Raw genomic sequence first — 18925 nt, forward strand, 5'->3', positions numbered from 1 at the left:
AGAGGGTGTGAGAGAGAGAGGGACAGAGAGAGAGAGGGAAAGAGAGAGAAAGAGAGCGGGGGGTGAGATAGAGTGAGAGAGGGAGAGACAGAGAGTACGTGAGGGGGAGAAGGAGAGACGGAGGGAGAGAGTGTGTGTGAAGGGGAGAGAGTGAGAGAGGGACGGAATGCAATAGTGGGAGGGAGTGTGGGAAAAAGAGAGAGAGAAAAACAGATAGAGAAATACCTGCTCTCTCAGCGGAGCAGGGAAGGGCTGTTTGGGCAGTGGCTGTTTGAAGGCTCGGTGACATTTGTTTAACGGTTTAAATTTGAAAGTTCTTTTTTAAAAAGTGCGGAGCGGACCCGGAAGCTGGTGTAGCGCAAGCTTACCTGGGTAGGGTTTTTCCCCTATAAAAGCGCGCAGGAGAGGAACCCGAGGCACTACAGAGGTAGTGTCTCCCACCCGCCCTCTCCCTCTAACCTAATAATAAGCAGGTAAGTGCTGCAATTTGCTTGTTCTATTGTTTAGACCTAGTTTTTTTTAATAAAAAGTTACTTTTAGAGGGATGGCAGTGATGGCAGTGCAATGTTCCTCTTGCGACATGTTTGAGGTGAGGGATGCCATGGTCGTCCCTGCTGATTACACTTGCAGGAAGTGCACCCATCTCCAGCTCCTCCAAGACCCTGTTAGGGAACTGGAGCTGGAGTTGGATGAACTTAGGATCATTCGGGAGGCAGAGGGGGTCATAGATCGGAGCTTTAGGGAAGTAGTAACTCCGAAAGTTATCGAGAGATGGGTGACAGTGAGGGGGAGTGGGAGGAAGCAGCCAGTGCAGGGACCCCCTGCGGCCGTTCCCCTCAATAACAAGTATACCGTTTTGGATACTTGTGGGGGGGATGACTTACCAGGGGTAAGCAACGAGGTTCGTGCCTCTGGCACGGAGCCTGGCCCCGTTGCTCAGAAGGGAAGGGTGGAGAAAGGTAGAGCGATAGTTATTGGAGACTCAATAGTGAGGGGCACAGATAGGCGGTTTTGTGGGGGCGACAGAGACTCACGTTTGGTATGTTGCCTCCCAGGTGCAAGGGTATATGACGTCTCTGATCGTGTTTTCCGGGCCCTTAAGGGGGAGGGGGAGCAGCCCCAGATCGTGGTCCACGTTGGCACCAACGATATAGGTAGGAAGAGGGATGAGGATGTTAGGCAGGCTTTCAGGGAGCTAGGTTGGAAGCTCAGAGCTAGAACAGAGTTGTCTCTGGTTTGTTACCCGTGCCACGTGATAGAGAGTCGAGGAATAGGGAGAGAGAACAGTTAAATGCGTGGCTACAGGGATGGTGCAGGAGAGAGAGATTCCAGTATCTGGATAACTGGGGTTCTTTCTGGGGAAGGTGGGACCTCTATAAACAGGATGGTCTACACCTGAACCTAAGGGCACCAGTATCCTTGGGGGGAGGTTTGCTAGTGCTCTTTGGGAGGGTTTAAACTAACTCTACAGGGGCATGGGAACCTAGACTGTAGCTTTAGGGTACAGGACCTGGAGTGTAGGGAGGTTAGGAACATGGCATCGATCTCGAAGGAGGGTGCCTGTAAACAGGAAAGTGGCTTGAAGTGTGTATACTTCAATGCCAGAAGTATACGAGATAAGGTAGGTGAACTTGCAGCGTGGGTTGGTACCTGGGACTTCGATGTTGTGGCTATTACAGAGACGTGGGTAGAACAGGGACAGGATTGGCTGTTGCAGGTTCCAGGGTTTAAATGTTTTAGCAGGGTCAGAGATGGGGGTAAAAGAGGGGGAGGTGTGGCATTGCTTGTCAAAGATAGTATTACAGCGGTGGAAAGGACGATGGAGGAAGACTCGCCATCTGAGGTAGTTTGGGCTGAGGTTAGAAATAGCAAAGGTGAGGTCACCCTGTTAGGAGTTTTCTACAGGCCTCCTAATAGTCCTAGAGATGTAGAAGAAAGGATTGCGAGGATGATTCAGGAGAAGAGTGAAAGTAATAGGGTGGTTGTTATGGGGGACTTTAACTTCCCAGATATTGACTGGGAAAGCTATAGCTCGAGTTCGTTAGATGGGTCGGTGTTTGTCCAATGTGTGCAGGAGGGTTTCCTGACACAATATGTAGACAGGCCAACAAGAGGGGAGGCTATACTGGATTTGGTTCTGGGTAACGAACCAGGCCAGGTGTTAGACTTGGAGGTAGGTGAGCACTTTGGGGACAGTGACCACAATTTGGTGACTTTTACTCTAGTGATGGAGAGGGATAAGTGTGCACTGCAGGGCAAGTGTTATACCTGGGGGCAGGGAAATTATGATGTGGTGAGGCATGACTTAGGATGCGTGGCTTAGAAAAGTAGGCTTCAAGGGAAGGGTGCAATCGATATGTGGAGCTTGTTCAAGGAGCAACTATTGAGTGTCCTTGATAAGTATGTACCTGTCAGGCAGGGAGGAAAGGGTCGTGTGAGGGAGCCGTGGTTTAATAAGGAATTGGAATCCCTTGTTAAAGGGAAGAAGGCGGCCTATGTAAAGATGAGGCGTGAAGGTTCAATTGGGACGATTGAGAGTTATAAGATAGCCAGGAAGGATCTAAAGAGAGAGCTAAGAGCAGCAAGGAGGGGACATGAAAAGTCCTTGGTTGGTAGGATTAGGGAAAACCCAAAGGCTTTCTATAGGTATGTCAGGAATAAAAGAATGACTAGGGTAGCTATAGGTCCAGCCAAGGATAGTAGTGGGAAGTTGCGTGTGGAGGCTGAAGAGATTGGGGAGACACTGAATGAATACTTTTCACCAGTATTCACTCAGGAACAGGACATTGTTGCCGATGTGAATATTGAGTCACAATTAATTAGAATGGATGGCTTTGAGGTATGTAGGGAAGAGGTGTTGGAAATTCTGGAAAGGGTGAAAATAGATAAGTCCCCTGGGCCTGATGGCATTTATCCTAGGATTCTCTGGGAAGCAAGGAAGGAGATTGCAGAACCATTGGACTTGATTTTTATGTCCTTGTTGTCTACAGGAATAGTGCCAGAAGACTGGAGGACAGCAAATGTGGTTCCTTTGTTCAAGAAGGGGAGTAGGGATAACCCTAGTAACTATAGGCCGGTGAGTCTCACTTCTGTTGTGGGCAAAGTCTTAGAGAGAATTGTAAGGGATAGGATTTATGAACATCTGGATCAGAATAATGTGATCAAGGATAGTCAGCATGGTTTTGTGAAGGGCAGGTCGTGCCTCACAAACCTTACTGAATTCTTTGAGAAGGTGGACGAGGGTAAAGTGGTAGATGTGGTGTATATGGATTTTAGTAAGGTGTTTGATAAGGTTCCCCATGGTAGGCTACTGCAAAAACTACGGAGGTATGGCATTGAGGGGGAGTTGGAGGTTTGGATTAGGAATTGGCTGGCTGGAAGAAGACAGAGGGTAGTAGTTGATGGTAAAGGTTCATCTTGGAGAGCAGTTAACAACGGTGTTCCGCAAGGATCTGTTTTGGGACCATTGCTGTTTGTCATTTTTATAAATGACCTGGAGGAGGGGCTAGAAGGTTGGGTGGGCAAGTTTGCGGATGATACGAAAGTCGGTGGAGTTGTTGACAGTGAGGAAGGATGTGGCAGGTTACAGCGGGATATAGATAAGCTGCAGAGCTGGGCAGAAAGGTGGCAAATGGAGTTCAATGTAGCTAAGTGTGAAGTGATTCACTTTGGTAAGTGTAACAAGAAGATGGATTACTGGGCTAATGGTCGGATACTTGGTAGTGTGGATGAGCAGAGGGATCTTGGTGTCCATGTACACAGATCTCTGAAAGTTGCCACCCAGGTAAATAGTGCTGTGAGGAAGGCATATGGCGTACTGGCTTTTATTGGTAGAGGAATTGAGTTCCGGAGTCCTGAGGTCATGTTGCAGTTGTATAAGACTCTGGTGTGGCTGCATCTGGAGTATTGTGTGCAGTGTTGGTCGCCACACTATAGGAAGGATGTGGAGACACTGGAACGGGTGCAGAGGAGGTTTACCAGGATGTTGCCTGGTATGGTAGGAAGATCGTATGAGGAAAGGCTGAGGCACTTGGGGCTGTTCTCATTGGAGAAAAGAAGGTTTAGGGGAGATTTGATAGAGGTGTACAAGATGATTAGGGGTTTAGATAGGGTTGACCATGAGAACCTTTTTCCGCTAATGGAGTCAGCTGTTACTAGGGGACACAGCTTTAAATTAAGGGGTGGTAGGTATAGGACAGATGTTAGGGGTAGATTCTTTACTCAGCGGGTTGTGAGTTCATGGAATGCCCTGCCAGTAGCAGTGGTGGACTCTCCCTCTTTATGGGCATTTAAGCGGGCATTGGATAGGCATATGGAAGTTATTGGGCTAGTGTAGGTTAGGTAGGCTTTGGTCGGCGCAACATCGAGGGCCGAAGGGCCTGTACTGCGCTGTATTTTTCTATGTTCTATGTTCTATATAAATATATATATATTTATATATATAGAGAGAGAGAGTTAGAGACTGATCCATGAAGAAAGAGGGACATAGTGAGTAAGCAAGATAGAGACAGCCAATAAGAACAAGAGCAGGAGGAGGCCAATCAGCCCATCGATCTGCTCCACTATTTAAGAAATGGAGCAGCTGGTATTGGACTCGGGTGGACAAAGTTTATTTGGAGATTGTGACAAAGGGACAGCACTCCGAAAGTGAATGCTCCCAAATAAACCTGTTGTGTGAGGATTAATTTATATTTAATATGATCATGGCTCAACTCATCCCGACCTCACCCCCACCTTCCCGCACGTTCTCCATAACGCTCCAAACCATTACAACGGAAAAACCCAATCTCCTTAAATTTACTCAATGTCCCGGGATCCCACTGCACTCTGGGAGGGAATTGCACAGATTCACTGAGTGAAGTAATAGCTCCCCATCTCAGATCGAAACCTGCTGCACCTTATCCTAAAGCTAACATCTCCCATTCTAGATCCTCTGTCTCCGTGTGAAGGAACATCCTCTGTCCCTCTCCGTGTGAGGGAACATCCTCCGTCCCTCTCCGTGTGAGGGAACATCCTCCATCCCTCTCCGTGTGAGGGAACATCCTCTGTCTGTCTCCGTGTGAGGGAACATCCTATGTCCCCCTCCGTGTGAGGGAACATCCTCTGACTGTCTCTGTCAACAAACGTTTTTGAGGTACGCACTGCCTGACGGGGTGGGTATTATGGGATGCCCTGGGGGGGGGGCTGGGGAGTTCCTGCTGTTACCTGTTTCTTGTAATAGAAGTTCTTGATTTTGGAGTAGAACTCATCGACACGAGTCTGCCTCTCAGCGGTGAACATCTTACTCCTGCGTTCAACGGCACGTAACGCTTCCCGGAGAGTCTGGATCCGATTCCGCACTCGCTTCTCCCTGCGGGGGGGCGGGATAGAGAGAGAGTGTGAGGGGGCATGAGCTGTGTGGTGGGAAGCATCAGGCCGCAGCCCCTGCCCAATGTTAATCCCAGCTCCAGGGAGATGGTGAGAACTGTCAATGCTGGGGATCAGTCGGGAGAGTGGGGCTGGAAAAGCACATCCGGTCAGGCAGCATCCGAGGGGCAGGGGGATCGATGTTGTGTCATTCCTGATGGAGGGCCTATTCCCGGAACGTTGACTCTCCTGCTCCTCGGATGCTGCCTGACCAGCTGTGCTTTTCCAGACGTTAATCCCGCTCCACCCAGCACGGTTTAGGGACACAGCCCCAACAACAGCCACGGGCTCATCGGAACATCGGCATTCCCGGGAATGTGGGAACAAACAGACAGTAGATACAATCGGCAAATCGGAACACTGAAGGAAGGGCGAGATATTTCCAGGTGAGGATGATGAGGGGCTCCGAGGGGAATGTGCACGGGATGGGTGGTGTTCCCACATCTCCGTTCCTTCAAGGTCACTGGGTCAGAATCCTGGAATTCCCTCCCTCAGGGACATTGTGGATCAACCCACAGCACATGGACTGCAGCGGTTCAAGAAGGCAGCTCACCCCCATCTTCTCAAGGGGGCAACTAGGGACGGGGCAATAAATACTGGGCCCAGCCAGTGACACCCACATAGCTCTTTAAAAGAGCCAGCACTATGGGATGGGCTGAATGGACCCTGTATGACAGTGACCCTCTGAGAGTGTGTGAATGGACAGAGAGTGTGATAGACGGTGAGATTACAGAGACACCCCCACCTCCCCCACCCCAAAACCTCACCTTTCACCCCCCACCCCACCCCCTACCTCACCTTCCCCCACCCCCAGTATTGAGAGATGGTCCTCTCCAAGTTCATACCCAATTCCCTTCTTCCAGGTATCATTCCATTGGAGGTGGGTCAGAGAAGGTTCACTGAGATGGTCCCGGGATTGAGGAGGGGGTGGAATTGTCTTACGAGGTTAAACAGGTTGGGACTCGGCTCGCTGGAGAAGAATGAGAGGGGGGTCTCACTGAAACATGTCCGATTCTCGAGGGGCTTGACAGGGTCAATACTGAGAGGGTGTCTACCCACATGGGAGGGTCAAGGGTCAGAGGGCACTGGCTCAGAATAAAGGGGCACCAACTGGAGGCTGAGGTGGGGGCGGGAATCCCTTCTCTCAGAACTCCTCGTCACAGGGAGCCGTGGGGGCAGAGTCCTTGTGGATATTTCAGGCTGAGACCGGGAGATTCCTGATCAGTCAGGGAATCGATGGGAAAGGGCAGGAGAGGGGACGTGAGGAATATGGATTAGAGTGGGGCTGGAAAAGCACAGCAGTTCAGGCAGCGTCCAAGGATCAGGATTTTCCTGCTCCTCAGATGCTGCCTGACCTGCTGTGCTTTTCCAGCACCACTCTAATCCAGAATCTGGTTCCCAGCATCTGCAGTCATTGTTTTTACCTACATGAGGAATGTGGGATTAGCCGCGGTCCTGTTGAATGGCAGAGCAGGCTGGAGGGGCCGAATGGCCTCATCCTGATCCTATTTGTTATGGTCACATGGTGTAATGGAAAATTCCTGCTGAATCAGCCTGCACTGGCATTCAGAGAGAATGTTCCGGATCACGACAACTCACTGTGTCAAAAACATCCTCATCCCCCTGCCTCTAGCTCAATGACCCATGACCTCAGGCCAGTGTCCCCCTGGTTCCTGAATAAACCGAATCTCCTCATTTACTGAGAGAAACCTGGAAAATAGGAACAGGCCATTCAGCCCTTCAAGCCTGCTTCACCATTCAGCATTGTCACGGGCTGACCATCCGACTCAGTCCCCGTTCCCACTTTCTCCCCATACCCTTAGATCCCTTTAGCCCTAACAACTACATCTAACCTAGCGATTTTTGAGAAGATTTATCGCTCAGGTTGATGGTAAGTATGTAAGTTAGCTCGCTGAGCTGGAAGGCTTGTTTTCAGACGTTTCGTCACCATGACTAGGTAACATCAACAGTGAGGCGCTGGTGGTGTGTCCCACCTCTCTGTTTATAGGCCTTGGTTTCTTCAGGTGGGTGATGTCATTTCCAGTTCCTTTTTTCAAGGGCAGGTAGATAGGATCTAAATTGTTCAAGGAGAAAGTGAGGTCTGCAGATGCTGGAGATCAGAGCTGAAAATGTGTTGCTGGAAAAGCGCAGCAGGTCAGGCAGCATCCAAGGAGCAGGAGATTTGACGTTTGGGATCTAAACTGTGTTTACTGGAGTTCTGGTTAGAATACCAGGCCTCTAAGAGTTCACGAGCATGTCTTTGTTTTACCTATCCTAGGATGTGTGTGTGTGTGTGTGTGTGTGTGTGTGTGTGTGTGTGTGTCTGTGTCTGTGTGTGTGTGTCTGTGTGTCTGTGGGTGGGTGTGTCTGTGTGTGTGTCTGTGTGTGCGCGCGTGCGTGTGTGTGGGGGTGTGTGTGTCTGTGTCTGTATGTGTCTGTGTGTGTCTGTGTGTGTGTGTGTCTGTGTCTGTGTGTGTGTGTCTGTGGGTGGGTGTGTGTGTGTGTCTGTGTGTGCGCGCGTGCGAGTGTGTGGGGGTGTGTGTGTCTGTGTCTGTATGTGTCTGTGTGTGTCTGTGTGTGTCTGTGTGTGTGTGTGTGTGTGTGTGTGTGTGTTGTCCCGGTCAAAGTGGCCTCCTTTGTCTGTGTGTATAGAAACTAGTGATAGTGGGTCGTGTCTTTTGGTGGCCAGTTCGTGTATCCTGGTGGCAAGTTTCCTGCTAGTTTGTCCGATTTACTGTTTTTTTTACAGTTCTTGCAAGGTATCTTGTAAAGGACGTTAGTTTTGCTGCTGGTATCCAGTGGATCCTTTAGGTTCATTCGTTGTTGTTTAAGTGTGTTGGTGGGTTTGTGGGTTACCATGATGCCAAGGGGTCAGAGTCGTCTGGAGGTCATTACCTTACATCAAAGACACATCAGAAATGTGGCTACAGACTCCCATTCCTAGACATGACAGTTGAACGTTCAATTAACAGAAAGAGTCAAACCATTGACGACAGAAAAACAACAAACACAGACCAAATACTTAACTTCAGGAGCAATCATCCCAACACCCACTAACGGAGCTGCATCAAGACATTACTTCAATAAGCTACATAACAGCAGCACCCAAGAACGACAAACAACAGAAAAATACCTCAACAACGTTTTTAAGAAAAACAGGTACCTGATAAACACAATCTACAATTCCTCAGAAACAAACCGAAACAAGCAGACACAACCCAACCAATAACTACAGCCACATTACCTTACATCAAAGACATCTCAGAAATGACTTCCAGGCTACTCCGACCCCTTGGCATCATGGTAACCCACAAACCTACCCACACACTTAAACAGTGACTTATAAACCTAAAGGATCCATTAGATCCCACCAGCAAAACTAACATCATTTACAAGATACCATGCAAGAACTGTAATAAAACACTACATCGGACAAACTAGCAGGAAACCTGCCATCAGGATACACGAACTAGCCACCAAATGTCCCGACTCACTCTCGCTAGTTCCCACACGTATAGACAAAGGAGGAGACCACATTGACTGGGACAACACACACATCCCTAGGATGGGCAAAACAAAGACACGCACGAGAATTCCTACAGGCCTGGCATTCTAACCAGAACTCCATCAATAAACACATCGATGCAGACCCCATCTACCTTCCCTTGAAAAAATGAACTGGAAATGACATCATCCACGTTAAGAAACCAAGCCCTGTGAACAGAGAGGTGGGACGTAGCACCAGCGCGTCATGGTGACGAAACATCTGAAAGCGAACCTTCCAGCTCAGTGAGCTAACTTGCAGATTATACCTAACCCCTCTTTGAAACCTTAAATGTTTTGGGCTTAAACGCTTTCTTTGTTAGAGAATTCCACGGCCTCCCCACCCTCTGGGTGAAGACAATTCACACAATCTTAGGACCCATAGAGTGCGGAAACAGGCCATTCGGCCCATCGAGTCCACAATAACCCTCTGAAGAGCATCCCACCCAGACCCACTCCCCCCCCCCCCATCCTATCCCTGCATTTCCCATGGCTAAATCACCCAGCTGGCACACCCCTGAACACTATCGGCAATTTCCCATGGCTAATGCACTCCAACCCGCACATCTTTGGACTGTGGGAGGAAACTGGAGCACCCGGAGGAAACCCACGCAGACACTGGGAGAACGTGCAAACTCTCCCACAGTCCAAAAATGTGCAGGTTAGGTGAATTGGCCATGTTAAATTGCCCGTAGTGTTAAGTGAAGGGGTAAGTGTAGGAGTATGGGTCTGGGTGGTATACGCTTCAGTGGGTCGGTGTGGACTTGTTGGGCCGGAGGGCCTGTTTCCACACTGTAAGTAATCTAATCCACACAGACAGTTGTCCGAGGCTGGGATTGAACCTGGGTCCCTGTTGCTGGGAGGCAGCAGTGCTAACCACTGAGCCACCATGCCAACATCATTACCCCTCATCTCAGTCCTAAATGGTTTACCCCGGCCCCTTAGACTGTGACCCCTGGTTTTGGGCTCCCTAGTCTCTGTTTTACCCTGCCTCGTCCTCTTAGCATTTTGAAGATTTCTACAAGGTTCCCCTCATTATTCTAGACTCCAGTGAGTATCAGCCTGAGAGAGAGAGAGAGAGAGAGCCTCTCCTCACACAGCAGTACCATGTCTGTGAAACCACTCTCCATACACCCCGTACTCTGGGGGTGGTCTCCCCAAGGCCCTGTATAATGAAAGCTAGACATCCCTGCTCCTGCATCCCAATCCTGTCACTGTGAGGATTCAATCAAAGCCCTTTACAACCTGAGACCCCTCAACTCAATCCCAGCCTTAACCGTGTCAGCTTTAAGGAGAACCATCACAGCTTGTCCGATCTCTCCATGTTTTCCCCCAGCCCCACATCCCCGCTCCCACCCGGGTCTTCCTGCTCCGAACACGGCTGTGTTGGGGGGATCATGTTCCAACTCCTTGGAGTTGAGAGGGTGGGGTTGCCCGGGGGGGTGGAGGGGCACTGGGTGTTGCTGATCTTGGTGGGGTGTGGAGGGGGTGGGGTTTTGGAGAGGGTGGGTGTTGTCAGTGTGGGGGCCAGTGTGGGGGTCAGTGTGGGGGTCAGTGTGGGGGTCTGGGAGTTGGTCAGTGTGGGGGTCAGTGTGGGGGTCAGGGTGGGGGTCAGTTTGAGGGTTAGTGTGGGGGTCAGTGTGGGGGTCAGTGTGGGGGTCAGTGTGGGGTCAGTGTGAGGTCAGTGTGAGGTCAGTGTGGGGGTCAGGGTGGGGGTCAGTGTGGGGGTCAGTGTGAGGGTCAGTGTGGGTGTCAGTGTAGGGGTCAGTGTGGGGATCAGTGTGGGGGTCAGCCTGGGGGGCAGTGTGAGGGTCAGTGTGGGCGTCAGTGTGGGGTCAGTGTGAGGGCCAGTGTAGGAGTCAGGGTTGGGGTCAGTGTGGGGGTCAGTGTGGGGTCAGTGTAGGGGTCAGTGTGGGGGTCAGTGTGGGGTCAGTGTGATAGTCAGTGTAGGGGTCAGTGTGAGGGTCAGTGTGAGGGTCAGTGTAGGGGTCAGTGTGGGGGCCAGTGTGGGGGTCAGTGTGGGGGTCAGTGTGGGGGTCAGTGTGGGGTCAGTGTGGGGGTCAGTGTGAGGGTCAGTGTAGGGGTCAGTGTGGGCGTCAGGGTGGGGTCAGTGTCAGGGTCAGTGTGAGGGTCAGTGTCGGGGTCAGTGTCAGGGTCAGTGTGAGGGTCAGTGTGGGGGTCAGGGTGGCGGTCAGTGTGAGGGTCTGGGTGTTAGTGTGGGGGTCAGTGTAGGGGTCAGTGTGAGGGTCAGCGTGGGGTCAGTGTCAGGGTCAGTGTGGGGGTCAGTGTCGGGGTCAGTGTGGGGGTCAGTGTGAGGGTCAGTGTGAGGGTCAGTGTGAGGGTCAGTGTGGGGGTCAGTGTGATTGTCAGTGTAGGGGTCAGTGTGGGGGTCAGTGTGAGGGTCAGTGTAGGCGTCAGTGTGGGGGTCAGCGTGAGGGTCAGCGTGAGGGTCAGCGTGAGGGTCAGAGTGAGGGTCAGTGTGAGGGTCAGTGTGGGGGTCAGTGTGGGGGTCAGTGTGGGGTCAGTGTGAGGGTCAGTGTGAGGGTCAGTGTGAGGGTCAGTGTGGGGGTCAGTGTGGGGGTCAGTGTGGGGTCAGTGTGAGGGTCAGTGTGGGGTTCAGTGTGGGGGTCAGTGTGGGGGTCAGTGTGGGGGTCAGTGTGGGGTCAGTGTGAGGGTCAGTGTGGGGGTCAGTGTAGGGGTCAGTGTGGGGGTCAGTGTGGGGTCAGTGTCAGGGTCAGTGTGAGGGAGGGTCAGTGTGAGGGTCAGTGTGGAAGTCAGGGTGAGGGTCAGTGTGGGGGTCAGTGTGAGGGTCAGTGTGAGGGTCAGTGTGAGGGTCAGTGTGGGGGTCAGGGTGGCGGTCAGTGTGAGGGTCAGTGTGGGGGTCAGTGTCAGGGTCAGTGTCAGGGTCAGTGTGAGGGTCAGTGTGAGGGTCAGTGTGGGGGTCAGGGTGGCGGTCAGTGTGAGGGTCTGGGTGTTAGTGTGGGGGTCAGTGTAGGGGTCAGTGTGAGGGTCAGTGTGGGGTCAGTGTCAGGGTCAGTGTGGGGGTCAGTGTCGGGGTCAGCGTGAGGTCAGCGTGGGGGTCAGCGTGGGGGTCAGTGTGAGGGTCAGTGTGGGGATCAGTGTGATTGTCAGTGTAGGGGTCAGTGTGGGGGTCAGTGTGAGGGTCAGTGTAGGGGTCAGTGTGGGGGTCAGTGTGGGGTCAGTGTGGGGGGTCAGTGTAGGGGTCAGGGTTGGGGTCAGTGTGGGGGTCAGTGTGGGGTCAGGGTTGGGGTCAGTGTGGGGGTCAGTGTGGGGGTCAGTGTGGGGGTCAGTGTGGGGTCAGTGTGGGGGTCAGTGTGGGGTTCAGTGTGGGGGGTCAGTGTGGGGGTTCAGTGTGGGGGTTCAGTGTGGGGGTCAGTGTGGGGGTCAGTGTGAGGGTCAGTGTAGGGGTCAGTGCGGGGGTCAGTGTGGGGGTCAGTGTGGGGTCAGTGTCAGGGTCAGTGTGAGGGTCAGTGTGAGGGAGGGTCAGTGTGAGGGTCAGTGTGGGGGTCAGGGTGAGGGTCAGTGTGGGGGTCAGTGTGAGGGTCAGTGTAGGGGTCAGTGTGGGGGTCAGTGTGGGGTCAGTGTGGGGGTCAGTGTGGGGGGTCAGTGTGGGGGGTCAGTGTGGGCGTCAGGGTGAGGGTCAGTGTGAGGGTCAGTGTGGGGGTCAGTGTGGGGGTCAGTGTGGGCGTCAGGGTGAGGGTCAGTGTGAGGGTCAGTATGAGGGTCAGTGTGGGGGTCAGTGTGGGGGTCAGTGTGGGGGTCAGTGTGAGTGTCAGTGTGAGGGTCAGTATGAGGGTCAGTGTGGGGGTCAGTGTGAGGGTCAGTGTGGGGGTCAGTGTGGGGTCAGTGTGGGGGTCAGTGTGGGGGTCTGGGCGTTGATGACCTACTTGGCATGTTTCTCGTGCACCAGTAGCTGGACCAGGCCTTCTTCGTCCAGGTTGGCCCACTCGAGTGTGACCTCCTCGGGGTCGATGACCTTGGGCTGCAGGAACAGCTGCCGGGCCTGTTGGTAAGGCCAGCCCTCGGGAAGGCGGTATTTCTGTTTAAACAGGAAAGACAAACTCAGCACCGTCCTGAGGAAGGGTCACCGCACTCGAAACCTTAACTCGGCTTTCTGTCTCCCTCTCTCCCCGCCACAGTCCTGCTGAGTTTCTCCAGCTCTCACAGCCCCAGGGTCACTGTGGGCTAGTGGCACTTCCAATTATTTTCCAATCCTCCCAATCCCACTCAACATCTGCCCTCTCTCTGTGATCGTCTGACTTAGAGTCATAGAGATGTACAGCACGGAAACAGACCCTTCGGTCCAACCCGTCCATGCTGACCAGATATCCCAGCCCAATCTAGTCCCACCTGCCAGCACCCGGCCCATATCCCTATAAATCTAATAGAATTATGGTCGCTGGCCCCAAAGTGCTCCCCCACTGACACCTCAGTCACCTGCCCTGCCTTATTTCCCAAGAGTAGGTCAGGTTTTGCACCTTCTCTAGTAGGTACATCCATATACTGAATCAGAAAATTGTCTTGTACACACTTAAGAAATTCCTCTCCATCTAAACCTTTAACACTGTGGCAGTCCTGTCTATGTTCGGAAAGTTAAAATCCCCGACCATAACCACCCTATTATTCTTACAGATAGCTGAGATCTCATTTCAAATGTGTTTCTCAATTTCCCTCTGACTATTGGGGGGTCTATAATACAATCCCAATAAGGTGATCATCCATAGAACATAGAACATAGAAGGATACAGCGCAGTACAGGCCCTTCGGCCCTCGATGTTGCGCCGACCGAGTCCTACCTAACCTATACTAGCCCAATAACTTCCAAATGCCTATCCAATGCCCGCTTAAATGAACATAAAGAAGGAGAGTTCACCACTGCTCCTGGCAGGGCATTCCATGAACTCACAACCCGCTGTGTGAAGAATCTACCCCTAACATCTGTCCTATACCTACCACCCCTTAATTTAAAGCTATGTCCCCTAGTAACACCTGACTCCATTAGCGGTAAAAGGTTCTTAGTATCTACCCTATCTAAACCCCTAATCATCTTATACACTTCTATCAGATCTCCCCTAAACCTTCTCTTCTCCAATGAGAACAGCCCCAAGTGCCTCAGCCTTTCCTCATAAGATTTTCCTACCATTCCAGGCAACATCCTGGTAAACCTCCTCTGCACTCGTTCTAAAGCTTCCATATCCTTCCTATAGTATGGCGACCAAAACTGCACACAATACTCCAGATGAGGCCTCACCAGAGTCTTATACAACTGCAACATGACCTCGGGACTCCGGAACTCAATTCCTCTGCCAATAAAGCCCAGTACACCATATGCCTTCCTCACAGCACTATTTACCTGGGTGGCAACTTTCAGAGATCTGTGTACATAGACACCAAGATCCCTCTGCTCATCCACACTACCAAGTAGCCTACCATTAGCCCAGTAATCCATCATCTTGTTATTCCTACCAAAGTGAACGACTTCGCACTTAGCTACATTGAATTCCATTTGCCACATTTCCGCCCAGCTCTGCAACTTATCTATATCCCGCTGTAACCTACCACTTCCTTCCTCACTATCCACAACTCCACCGACTTTCGTGTCATCCGCAAACTTGCTTACCCAGCTTTCAAGTCCTTCCTCTAGATCATTTATAAAGATAACAAAAAGCAATGGTCCCAAAACAGATCCTTGTGGTACACCGCTAGTAACTGCACTCCAAGATGAACATAATCCATCAACTACTACCCTCTGTCTCCTTCCAGCCAGCCAATTCCTAATCCAAACCTCTAATGTATCCTCAATGCCATACCTCCGAAGTTTTAGCATTAGCCTACCATGGGGAACCTTATCGAACGCCTTACTAAAATCCATATACACAACATCTACTGCTTTACCTTCATCCACTTCCATAGTCACCTTCTCAAAGAACTCAATAAGGTTTGTGAGGCACGACCTGCCCTTCACAAAACCATGCTGGCTATCCCTGATCACGTTATTCCTACCCAGATGTTCATAAATCTTATCCCTTACCATTCTCTCTAAGACTTTGCCCACCACTGAAGTCAGACTCACTGGCCTATAGTTACTAGGGCTATCCCTACTCCCTTTCTTGAACAATGGGACCACATTCGCTATCCTCCAGTCCTCTGGTACTATTCCCGTTGACAATGACGACATAAAAATCCAGGCCAATGGCTCTGCTATCTCCTCCCTAGCTTCCCATAGGATCCTGGGGTAAATGCCATCAGGCCCAGGAGACTTATCTATATTCATCCTCTCCAATATTCCCAAAACCTCTTCCCTGCATATTTCCAGGGCATCCATTCTAATTATTTGTGATTCCATATTCACATCAGCAGTGTCCTGTTCCTGAGTGAATACTGATGAAAAGTACTGATTTAATGTCTCTCCAATCTCCTCCGCCTCCACACACAACTTCCCACTACAATCCTTGACTGGACCGATACCTACCCTAGTCATCCTTTTATTCTTGACATACCTATAGAAAGCCTTTGGGTTTTCCCTAATCCTACCAGCTAAAGACTTTTCATGTCCCCTTCTCGCTTTTCTTAGCTCCCTCTTTAGCTCCTTCCTGGCTACCTTGTAACTCTCAATCGCCCCTACTGAACCTTCAAGCCTCATCTTTACATATGCCGCCTTCTTCCCTTTCACAAGGGACTCCAATTCCTTACTAAACCACGGCTGCCTCACAAGGCCCTTTACACCATGCCTGACTGGTACATACCTATCGAGGACACACAGTAGCTGCTCCTTGAACACTCCCCACATCTCATTAGTGTTCTTCTCCTGAAGCCTGTTTTTCCAATCCCCACAACCTAAGTCATGCCTCACTGCATCATAATTTCCCTGCCCCCAGCTATAGCTCTTGCCCTGCGGCGCACGATTATCCCTCTCCATCACTAAAGTAAAAGTCACCGAGTTGTGGTCACTGTCCCCGAAGTGCTCACCTACCTCCAAGTCTAACACCTGGCCTGGTTCATTACCCAGAACCAAATCCAATATAGCCTCCCCTCTTGTTGGCCTGTCGACATATTGTGTCAGGAAACCCTCCTGCACACATTGTACAAACACCGACCCATCTAATGAACTCGAGCTATAGCTCTCCCAGTCAATATCTGGGAAGTTAAAGTCCCCCATAACAACCACCCTGCTACCTTCACTCTTTTCCTGAATCATCCTCGCAATATTATCCTCTACTTCTCTAGGACTATTAGGAGGCCTGTAGAAAACACCTAACAGGGTGACCTCACCTTTCCTATTTCTAACCTCAGCCCAAACTACCTCAGATGGCAAGTCCTCTTCCATCGTCCATTCCACTGCTGTGATACTGTCTTTGACAAGTAATGCCACGCCTCCCCCTTTTTTACCCCCATGTCTGATCCTACTAAAACATTTGAACCCTGGAACGTGCAACAGCCATTCTTGTCCCTGTTCTACCCACGTCTCTGTAATGGCCACAACATCGAAGTCCCAGGTACCAACCCACGCTGCAAGTTCACCTACCTTATTCCTTATACTTCTGGCATTGAAGTATACACACTTCAATCCACCTTTCTGGTTACAGGCACCCTCCTTAGAGATCGTTGCATTATTCCTAACCTCCCTACACTCAAGGTCCTGTACCCTAAAGCTACAGTCCTGGTTCCCATGCCCCCGCGGAGTTAGTTTAAACCCTCCCAAAGAGCACTAGCAAACCTCCCCCCAAGGACACTGGTGCCCCTCAGGTTCAGGTGTAGCCCATCCTTTTTATAGAGGTCCCACCTTCCCCAGAAAGGACCCCAGTTGTCCAGAAACCGGAATCCCTCCCTCCTGCACCATCCCTGTAGCCACGCATTTAACTGCTCTCTCTCCCTATTCCTCGACTCTCTTTCACGTGGCACGGGTAACAAACCAGAGACTACAACTCTGTTTGTTCTAACTCTGAGCTTCCAACCTAGCTCCCTGAAAGCTTGTCTGACATCCTCACCCTTCTTCCTACCTATATCGTTGGTGCCAACGTGGACCACGATCTGGGGCTGCTCCCCCTCCCCCTTAAGGACCCGGAAAACACGATCAGCGACATCACGTACCCTTGCACCTGGGAGGCAACATACCAAACGTGAGTCCCTGTCGCCCCCACAAAACCATCTGTCTGTACCCCTCACTATCGAGTCCCCAAGAACTATTGCTCTACCTTTCTCCACCCTTCCCTTCTGAGCAACGGGGCCAGGCTCCGTGCCAGAGGCCTGAACCTCGTTGCTTGCCCCTGGTAAGTCATCCCCCCCACAAGTATCCAAAACGGTATACTTGTTCTTGAGGGGAATGACCGCAGGGGGTCCCTGCACTGGCTTCCTCCTCCCACTCCCCCTCACTGTCACCCATCTATCTTGAACTTTCGGAGTAACTACTTGCCTAAAGCTCCGATCTATGACCTCCTCTGCCTCCCGAATGATCCGCAGTTCATCCAACTCCAGCTCCAGTTCCCTAACACGGGTTTGGAGGAGCTGGAGATGGGTGCACTTCTTGCAAGTGTACTCAGCAGGGATGCTAATGGCTTCCCTCACCTCATACATGTTGCAAGAGGAACATTGCCCTCTCTGCACTGCCATCCCTCTAAAAGTAAGCTTTCCTAAAAAAAAACAACAAAAACCAACTAAATCTAAAGAAACAAACAAGGAAAATGCAGCACTTACCCGCTAGTCACAATTGGTCTTATTATTAGGTTAGAGGAGGTGGAAGGGTGGGAGGCACTACTCGTGTAGTGCCTCGGGTGACTCGCCTACGCGTTTAAATAAGGGGAGAGAAAAAAACCTTACCCAGGTAACCTAGCGCGCCTTCCGGGTCTGCTACCGCTTTTTTAAAGGAAAACTTTAAATTTACAACTATTAAATAAGCGACCAAACTTACCCACCAGCCGTCGCGAAGTCTTCCGAGAGACTGAGGCCTAAAACTCGGAGCCTCCCTTTCTTATTTCTCAGTTCCACCCAAATAACTTCCCTGGATGTATTTCTGGGAATATCCTCCCTCAGCACAGCTGTAATGCTATCCCTCATCAAAAACGCCACTCCCCCTCCTCTCTTGCCTCCCTTTCTATCCTTCCTGTAGCATTTGTATCCTGGAACATTAAGCTGCCATTCCTGTCCATCTCTGAGCCATGTTTCTGTCATTGCTATGATATCCCAGTCCCATGTTCCTAACCATGCCCTGAGTTCATCTGCCTTCCCTGTTAGGCCCCTTGCATTGAAATAAATGCAATTTAATTTATTAGTTCTACCTTGTCCCTGCCTGCCCTCACTGTTTGACTCATTTCTGTTCTCAGCTGTACCACTCTCAGATTGATCTCTTTCCTCACTATCTCCCTGGGTCTCCCCCCCTTTACTAGTTTAAATCTTCCTGAGCAGCTCTAGCAAATTTCCCTGCCAGTATATTAGTCCCCTTTCAATTTAGATGCAATCTGTCCTTCTTGTACAGGTCACTTCTACCCCAAAAGAGATTCCAATGATCCAAAAATGTGAATCCTTCTCCCATACACCAGCTCCTCAGCTATGCATTCATCTGCTCTATCCTCCTATTCCTGCCCTCACTAGCTTGTAGCACCGGGAGTAATCCAGATATTACTAGCCTTGAGGACCTCCTTTTTAAATTCCTGCCTAACTCTCTGTATTCTCCCTTCAGAATCTCAACCTTTTCCCTTCCAATGTCGTTGGTTCCAATGCGGACAATGACCTCCTGCTGGCCCCTCTCCCCCGTGAGAACATTCTGCACCCTCTCTGAGACATCCTTGATCCTGGCACCAGGGAAACAACACACCATTCTGCTTTTTCTCTGCTGGCCACAGAAACATCTGTCTGTCACTCGGACTACAGAATCCCCCAATACATTTGATCTCTTGGAAGCTGACGTACCCCTTGTTGCATTAGAGCCAGTCTCAATACCAGAAACTTGGCTGTTTGT

The 18925-nt window shown here is 50.8% G+C and overlaps 1 protein-coding gene across 2 annotated transcripts in view; it reads right to left on the reverse strand.

The window, feature by feature from the left end:
• The window catches only part of LOC132815899 (probable flap endonuclease 1 homolog), a 49604-nt gene that overhangs the window by 3423 nt on the left and 27256 nt on the right, over nucleotides 1–18925 (reverse strand). For both annotated transcript variants that reach the window (XM_060825262.1, XM_060825261.1), the window contains exons 11-12: nucleotides 12858–13009; nucleotides 5206–5350 (exon numbers count right to left, since the gene is read on the reverse strand). In XM_060825262.1, coding sequence (XP_060681245.1) covers nucleotides 5206–5350; nucleotides 12858–13009 — 297 coding nt within the window. The remainder of the gene's footprint in view (nucleotides 1–5205; nucleotides 5351–12857; nucleotides 13010–18925) is intronic.

Source organism: Hemiscyllium ocellatum, chromosome 5, assembly GCF_020745735.1.
Source record: "Hemiscyllium ocellatum isolate sHemOce1 chromosome 5, sHemOce1.pat.X.cur, whole genome shotgun sequence".
Classification (NCBI taxonomy): domain Eukaryota; kingdom Metazoa; phylum Chordata; class Chondrichthyes; order Orectolobiformes; family Hemiscylliidae; genus Hemiscyllium; species Hemiscyllium ocellatum.